Raw genomic sequence first — 9,208 nt, forward strand, 5'->3', positions numbered from 1 at the left:
ATGAATTCACGTATCAAATCAGTGGTTGTAATGCAGTCTCCATGGTATGGTTCAATATGTACCCTATGTTTAGTTTCTTATTATGCCACAAATTACATTCATTAATTATTTACCTGAAATGATTGTGTCAAGACAAGTTTGAGAGAACTTATATGTAGATAGTACATGGTAGAAATAAGATCCTACTTCATTAGTGGTTGTTATCCTAGGCCAAGTTTTCTGAAATAAGAAGTTCTATGCTCATCCATAATCATGAAATATGAGCAAATACCCTACTTCGCTTTTGGATCTCTGCAGTGCGTTTTTACCAATGAAGGAGCATAAAAGCCGATAATAGTAATAATTTAAATATAATCAGTATGACAAAATAATTTAACCAACGTATATATCGTATACATGAAATTGTACATCTTTTATGGATAAGAGTGGAAAAGTTGAACAGTTCTCCAAATGGAATTGGGAGTATCCATGCTAGAAATAGTGTTAAAATTGTATACATGAAAACAGAACATCATTAAGCTCGTGATGATTGACTGCATAATCTGATCTCTGTAAGTTGTTTGGAAACCTTCTGGTCAAAACTCAAGGGTGACAAAGCATGCATAAACTTTACAGGGATTCTTAAAGCTGTCTGTTACATTTAGATGCATCCACCATCAAAGACAGATTTCCACTAAGATAAAAAACCCAAGACCAGAGCCCGAGATGCTGCTTTTGGGAGGATGGCCTGGTCTTGTGTAATTCCTATTCAAGGGTAGCTTTGTATCTCCAAGCAATGGACAACCCGACCGTGATCCTCCTCATAGCACACAACATCATGGATTACCAGCTGATAGAGTGTAGCACTTCAAACAAGGATCAGTCATCGAATCTAGTTGGTCTCTCTTCAATTGGTAATTGTATATCTTCTCCTAAGAGAATTATGAGAAGCATGATAGAGATGGGAGGAGCTAAGTAGGAATACTTATGCTCTATTCAGTATCTGATTCCGGAACTAGTTGCCACATCCTTCGTGGCGATGCTGCGAGGAATTGATGGATAGGGAAACAAGTGGAGGCAAAATTATCATGCATGTCATTTTCGCAATAAATTATGAGTGGAAGACCAACAATCTTCCAAGCTGTGAGGATTAACCATCAGACCGCAAATACTTGAAGAACAATGATCTCTCTTACGAGAGAAAACATCACGGAATAACATGCATGGATCTCGTTTCTCAGGACTAGTAACTTGTTTCTGCAATCTGACATTGATTCCAAGCTATATACTCTCCGTGTTAGGGGCAGAAAAAGGCTTTGAATCTTTGATGAGCTAAGATCTTAGTTATATTATTTGGCCTTCCTCTCTTTAAAATTAATTTTTGCCCCTCTTAAATGAAGTATGCACACACACACGCGCACACAACTTGGTGCATGGATATCATGACATTGATCATATAACATAAGCATGAACCCTTTTTGCCCTTCAAAAGTTCGAGTATCTCTAGCATCTTCAATTTTAAAAGAAAATTTAGTGTTAGTAAAAGAATATTTTGCCTTTATTTCTTAATCTGATAAAATTTTCTCATGAAACTGCGTATGGGGATGGGCTATCGAGTATAGAGAATGTTCTTGAATTCAAGCATATGCCTAGAAGTTCTAAGACGGAAGACCTTGGATTATAAGGTGGTAAACAAGTGTTTTGCTTGATTACTGTAAACTCTATCCTCTTTTTGAAAACCAGTAACCAAAAAGTATGAGTGCATACAAGAAAAGTTAAACCAGAACTCTTATCCCATCTCTTTCTTTTAATTGGTCTTTCTAAATAAGCATCACTCCAGCTAGCATGTAGACCCAACAACCAAAGTACAAAGCAGTACAATAAGTGGAGAGGGGATATTACATAGCAAGGAAGAGAGCAAAACGGAGCCATAATCATTGCTTTTTGCCCCATTATACTTGTTCTTTTAACGGCAAGAGCAAGGCTTAAAGCAGAAGAAAGGTTGGCAGAAGGCATCAGAGACCTAACCAAATGACGAGAGCCCCATCAAAATCCCATGGCTAAACACCCTATTACATACATAACGTGGTTTTTCTGAATCAATTTTGTATTTTGTACAGATATATCTCGTTTGTTATCAGAATCGAACCTGTACGTGAACCGGATATGTGGCCGGTCTGGTTTTCCATATCCAACCTTCACTCAAAATGATACGTACACACACACAGACATGCACACAACTATGAATTAAAAAATAAAAATATTATATATGTGAACCAAATTCTGAAATAGGAGAAAATCATCGACTAATCTTACTAATTTGTTTTTTGACCATTTGTTTGGGGGTCAATATGAGCTTTAGCCATGATGGGTCAGAAGTCATGTCAAAGTAACCAATCAATTTAACTCAATTTTTAGAACACCACTAATAAATATGTGCGGTTCTTGGAGGACACCACATGTTTAACAAGTTACAATGCCAAGAAGCATTGCTACCAAAATAAACAATACAGGAAATCTACATGATTGCTTGGATAAAGTTGCTAACTTTTTTTTTCCCAAGTCAATCATGATCAAAAACTGTGTTTGTCATGCACTCATACCACGGGAGAGAGAAGTGATACACTGCAGACAACTTAGCTAGTTGTGCTGGACTTCCTATATATATTGATCAACAACAAGCATTATTTCTTAAGTAGCATTATATATTGAATGAACAATGGTGTAGTGAGGCTTTCCATGAATTGGTAGGGAATCAACTAAAAACTCTTCATCCTCCCACGCGCAATCCCTTCTTAATTCATCAACATTCTCAAAAAAGTTTGAATGTTTGTTGGGCCATAGCTTATCGGCGCCAACAAACATTACTAATTGGAGTTCTGTACAAATAACAAGGTATTTCTTATGTGATCCATCTATGAAATTCATATCATGCAACCATATATATATGAACTGTAGATACTCTCTCTCTCTCTCTCTCTCTCTCTCTCTCTCTCTCTCTGTGTGTGTGTGTATATATATATATATATATATATATATATATATATATACACTTGAAAGACAACTTCCTTCTGGAGTCAATATATTGGCATTGCTATCAGTTCCCACAGAGTTATTCATGTACCAAATCTAGACTATTTTTTATTTATGTTAGAAGAAAACGAGTTCGAATTTTGGAGAAGAAAAGGTGGTGGGAATTTAGGACGTGGTTAGGGTTTTGTGTGCTGAGTGGAAAAGAAACGGCTAGAAGGGGATGTATGTGTTTGTTTGGTAAGGGGGTGACGTGGAAGAAGCATTTTAATATGAGAAAAGGCAGCTTTTTTTCATGGGTTGCTTTTCCACGCAAGGACGAGGTGGAAGTATATACGTACTGCATTGCATCATCGGACGGTGTACATTCTAGCTAGCATTTTACGGTGGGACATGTAAACATTTTATACATTTAAAATGAAATATAAACCATTAATTTTATGTTACTTTCGGCCCGCAGGATCACATGACTTCTATGTTTAGTTTGTTTGTGTATTGATCAACCTGGACTTCCTCACTTCTGAGATCCTAAGAAGGAAATGGCCATTCTCCATGCTCCACTATATAATGGTCCTTCCCCCCAAGGCCTAAGAACCACACCAATGGTATCAATATAGAAAGGAGAGGGAGAGATAGTAGAGAGGGGTTGTTTTTCTTCCTTTGAGGGGGAGGTTTTCCCTTGCTCTTGCTCCTCCTCTTGAGCTCATCTTGCCTTCTTTCTCCCTGGTCTTAAAGACTATTCCTGCAAGTTGAGAGATGGCAGGTCATTGGGCCTTCATTGTTGGAATCATAGGTGGTCACTGTGATGAACTTCCTCTTTTTTTTTCTTTTTCCTTTCTTAGCTTCCTCCTTTTATTTCTTTCAATAGAATCTCATAATGTTTATTTCATCGTTGTTGAAGATCCCTTCCCCCCCAGCACCGCACCCCCCTACCCCGCTCCCCCCCCCCCCCCCCCCCCCCCCCCCCCCCCCAACCACAACCCAACCAAAAAATAATAATAATAATAATAATAATAATTCTGGTTCACTATTTCCTTCTCGCATATCTTGAATTTACAATCTTTTTTTTTTTCTGTTTTCTTTTTTCTTTTTTTCTTTTTTTTGTTGGGGGGGTGGGGGGTCGTTGTGTTCTGAGTCCGTCATGCATAGGACGGCTGTTAGAACTTAATTTTAATTGTTCTTTTTCATCTTTTGGAAGGACATGGAATAAGTTAGTGTATCTGGCTTGATTCCTTGAATCAAGTTACCCAAAGTTAGAACTGTGTACTAAAATAAGGTATTCATGCTCGTGCTTCTGGGAGAGGAACATGGTCCCCACTCTTGTCAAAGTAAAATTTACAAGTTGGCGTCTGTCAGTGGAGGGGAGACTTCTTTTTCTAACTTGAGAAATGGACTCTAGCCAAATTCCACTACTACTTATTTTCGAAAACGTACTTGGTATAACATTTTGAAATCGTAAATTAACTAAGCCATGGTTTTGTCTGTGCTTTTCTTGTCCATTATCTTTTTTTTTTTTTTTTTTTTGATATAAAGGGAGCTAGGAACCATCCGCTTTTCTTGTCCGTTGTCTTTTCTTGCCCACTATCATTTTCTCTTCATAAGATTTTGGACAAATGAATGCACATTATTGCGAGCTGATAATATATATATGGCATATCAAATCTATAGCCTAATTAAAAAGATTAATCTAGAACTGCATTCATGTTTTCTTCCATTTTGTCGAAGTTTAACACAAGTACATATATCTCAAATCGTCACATATATGAATGCTCTATGCTCAGTTTGTACATAGCCTTATTTTTCACTTAATTATACCAACTCATCTATCAACTGTTTGCAGGCAATGTCAGCTCCTTCCTGGTTTATCTTGCCCCAGTGTAAGAATTACTCTTACTTTTTCTTTCTTTTCTTAATTATTTCTTTTATACTTCGTTACCATTTTATTTGACCTGTTTTCTAGTAACTAAGCCTACTTTGCTTGCAACCACAGGCCTACATTCTATCAAGTATATCGAAAGAGGTCGACGGGAGGATTCCAATCAGTCCCCTACTCGGTTGCACTGTTCAGTGCGATGCTTTGGATTTTTTATGCATTTGTCAAGACTAATTCCATGCTTCTAATTACCATTAATTCAACTGGGTGTGTCATCGAGATGATATACATCATCATGTACCTTGCCTATGCCCCGAGATCTGCTAGGGTACGTGAATTCTGAATCTTCTTAAACTTTTCTTAAACAATCTATTGTAAACCGTTTACCTATGAATTTGTAATCTAAGTTATGCACGATTTTGGAGTTGCAGATCTTCACTGCTAAAATAATGTTGCTCTTGAATGTGGGATTCTTTTCTTTGATCCTTCTCTCTACTCTTCTGCTGTCAAAAGGCTCCAAACGCGTGATAGTTCTTGGCTGGATCTGCATGTGCTTCTCAGCTTCTGTCTTCGCCGCTCCTTTGAGCATCATTGTGAGAACAAAAGAAACCTCTCTCTCTCTCTCTCTCTCTCTCTCTCTCTCTCTCGCGTTTGCTTCTCTTACTAGCAAATAATTTGATGCATTGAACGCATACGAATAAAAACTTTTTTTCCCATTAAATTGAATCGCAGAGGCAAGTTGTTCGCACAAGAAGCGTAGAATACATGCCATTCACGCTGTCGCTCTTCCTTACCATAAGCGCAGTGGCATGGTTCTTCTACGGACTGCTCACAAACGACCTATATGTCATGGTATAGTTTCTCATCCATTAACCGTATGGAGTCCACCAAACTAAGAAAACAAAACAAAACGAAAAAAAAAAACTACATCAGCGGTATCTTTCGCTAACTTTCGGCTTGTTGCTGCTTTCTTGCCCAACATAGTTTCCAAACGTTCTGGGATTCGCCTTTGGTGCCGTCCAGATGTTGCTCTACGTAGTATACAAGTACATGGTCAAGAAGGTCGTCGTAGAGCCTGCCGTGCTCGAGCACATCGTCACCATCGGCGTACAAAAGGCTGGAGTCGAGCTGCAGGTGCCTGCTGAGGAGAGCAGCGACGGCAAGGAAGCCGTGAAGGCAAATGAGGAGACCAATGGTCGCGACAAGGGGAAGCCGGGAGAGGAGAATGGGCTTGAGATAAGCCCCGTCTGAGTCTTGGTGGTGGCTGGAGCGGTGATGGAGAGTGAGGTTCCCTTTAGTAGTGAAGCATCTCATGCATGGTTTCATTTCATTACTTAGCTAAACCTAGAGAGAGATGAAACACCATCTTTCACTCTCTCCCTATATCCCGTCTTCTTCTTCTCCCTTTCCATCTCATAGTTATATGTTCTAGTCATAAGTGATGTACTAAGGTGCTTTTACACTAGAAAAAAAAGGTGTGCTGCGAAGCTATTGTTATCAAAAACCAAAAGCTTGAAGCTTTTATATGCATCTCTTTTGGCATTAACCATGTATTTTTAATCCAAGGACCTGTTTTCAGTGGAAGCTCCCACCATGATACTACCGCGCGCTCTGTCTTAATTCACTTTGTGTTTTTGTGTGTATGAGAGAGAGAGAGAGAGAGAGAGAGAGAGAGAGAGAGAGCTAGAGAGAGAGGAGGGTGAAGTTGGTATCAGTCTTAAGGGAAAAAAATAGCAAGATACTAGATGCAAACTGTATTATGATTATAACCCTTCTTCATTCTCGTTTATAAATTTAAATCAGCGGAAAAAGAAGAAGAAGAAAGCTAATGTAACTAAATAACTTATTTCTCCCGGCCTTTTTATCTTGTTCCTGTTACTGATCAGTGCAGCACATGCTTCACAAAAAGCTATCCATGTAATGTACACTTCCATCAGAAAATATCAAATTCCTAGAGGGTCCTCATAGGACTCAAAAATAATCTCTCTTCAACTGCTAGCTAAGCCTCAACTGATACATTTAATATGAAGTATAGTTAATTTTAGACATAGGCTTCTCTTGCAATAATCGCATGATGGGGAGCAGAAGCAAGAGATGAGTCAGCAGGATAGATCATGATGAAACCAATGGAAAGCTCCTTACTGCATGCATTTCCTTCTCAATCCCAGGATATTTAGCTGTGTCCCTTGGTTGTGATTCCCACACAATATTGATGAGTAAGGCCCCTTTTTGCAGCTTCCTAATTAATAAAAGAATTTTGAATGTGAAGCTGGATAATTTTTTGCATTTATCCATCTTCTTTTTGGGCGGGTAAGTCTAGAAATTATAAGCCATGCCACTAATGTTTTTAAATATCACTGTTATATAACCATTATAATGGCCAGTACAATGATTGTTTTTTGGTAATTACCAGTATAATTAATGACTGAATAAATAAGCGTGAGTACAATAACATCTTTTTTTTTTTTTTATTTGTACCTTCTTTTGAACCAAATAATATTATTTTCAAATTTCAATTTTTCCCTCTAAAATTCACCAAAAAATGATTTTACAATCAAAAAAATTATATTTTATTTAATAAGAAAGAAGAAAATAACACTGCTATTTTCCATTATTTTGTGATTATTTTAATAATAAAATTTTAAAATTTTCTTTTTGAAGTAAATAATGGACGTTATAATTGTTATAAGGGTTTTGCCATGGTGCTCCCAAATTTTCATACAGGTACAATCTTGAATATTATAATTGTTACAATGGATTAAAAAAATGACAGGTCATGAACGGATGACGAGAAGTATTGATCACCAGAATTGAGCTTTAATTAATAAAATCAAAATCTACACCTCTCTCAATTCACTCCTTCTTTGACCCTTTCCTCCTTCCACGTCCCTTCTTCCTCCTCGTCCAAGATCATGGACTGCAAGACTCTTTCTCTTCTACTATCTTTCTTATCTCCTCTCACAAACCTATCTCTGCAAGATGGCATCCAACATCCACCTTCTCCACCAGCAACACAGTTCCTTCACTAGCAGCAACAAGGAAAGGGAAAGCTCATCGTCCATCACCTAGATTTGGCTTATTCAATACCTCTATTTCTAAGCACGCCCAATCTTCGACATTCCCAACCTCTTCAGCTCCATTACCATCATCTCTCCACTAACAATATTAAAACTCAAGCTCTATCGCTCCTGTAATTAAGCCAAGGGTCTTGAGGCTAGCGAGGCTAAAGTTTGCGATCTTGGCAGAGAGGCGGTCTGTCATGGTCCCGATCGAAAGCACGACTCAAGCATATGGCAAAAGGCCGAACATCCCTAGGGTTTAATCCCCATAGGACATGCAATGTTTGCCTTTGTCTATAAATGTACGATTTGATCAACATAAAGAAGGTACACGTAAAGTAAACTAAATCTTATTTTCAGCTCAGTCCATAGTCCTTGTGTAATCTACACCTTAGAATATGAAAAATATAAAAGGAGATGAGTGAGCTAGAGCACAGTAAATCATATCTACCTTTATTTGAATCGAGCATATTATGCATGAAATATCCATTTTCATAATATAAGATTTTCTGTTATAAATAAAAGTATGCTATTGAATACATGATATAAAATATGTTTGTAAATATAAATTTGAAAATACTTACTATATCTGATCAAGAAAAATATTCTTCCAAATCAATGTAGATTAACTATCCATCCTCTCTCCTGATCTTTGTGACTATTGCCACAATTGGCCCGAACAAGCCCCGAAAGAGACTAGCTCTTGACTACAATATGCCCTCAATTAAAATGTACAAGTAATCTCCCCATTGGAGGCTTAGAAGGAAACTAGCTCTGAAATGATATGAAAAATATACTTACAATAGCATATACCATTGATCGCTCCACTAGCATGCCTGGAAAGAAAGGTAGCTCTAACATCACATGGAAAACATGCTCGCAATAGCATGTGCTAGTGATCGCTCTACTAGCGTGGCCTAGAAGATAATTAGTTCCTGAATCTATGTGATCATGATCAGGCTAGGGAGCAAACATCACAACTGATTAAATAAACATTAATTTTGATGTAATAAAAATTTAATTTACGCCAAGTAAATCATTTCATGCTTGATCCAATATTTTAAAATTTATTTTTGTGCATACCATATGCAATATTTAGTTTAAAAATAGACATATATATAAATAAAATTCATAACTTAAATTTTAAGTACTTAGACTAATATTCAAATGCAGGTGTAAAATTAAGCAATAAATTAGTTCATATAACATGCATGATAAAAATATGAAGAGTAGAGATAACTTATAGATCAACTCATAAAACACTAAA

The 9,208-nt window shown here is 37.2% G+C and overlaps 1 protein-coding gene across 1 annotated transcript; it reads left to right on the plus strand.

Moving 5' to 3' along the window:
• The first annotated feature begins 3,587 nt into the window (after positions 1-3,587).
• LOC120111855 (bidirectional sugar transporter SWEET13-like) lies at positions 3,588-6,447 on the plus strand. The gene is made up of 6 exons (XM_039129900.3): positions 3,588-3,802; positions 4,850-4,886; positions 5,000-5,210; positions 5,314-5,475; positions 5,615-5,734; positions 5,867-6,447. Exons 1-6 carry the CDS (start codon positions 3,766-3,768, stop codon positions 6,131-6,133), a joined length of 834 nt encoding a protein of 277 aa, XP_038985828.1. The 5' UTR covers positions 3,588-3,765; the 3' UTR covers positions 6,134-6,447.
• The last annotated feature ends 2,761 nt before the right edge of the window (positions 6,448-9,208 follow it).

The sequence above is a fragment of the Phoenix dactylifera genome, chromosome 12, assembly GCF_051530095.1.
Source record: "Phoenix dactylifera cultivar Ajwa chromosome 12, Ajwa_hap1_PhDact_Kaust_v1.1, whole genome shotgun sequence".
Lineage (NCBI taxonomy): Eukaryota > Viridiplantae > Streptophyta > Magnoliopsida > Arecales > Arecaceae > Phoenix > Phoenix dactylifera.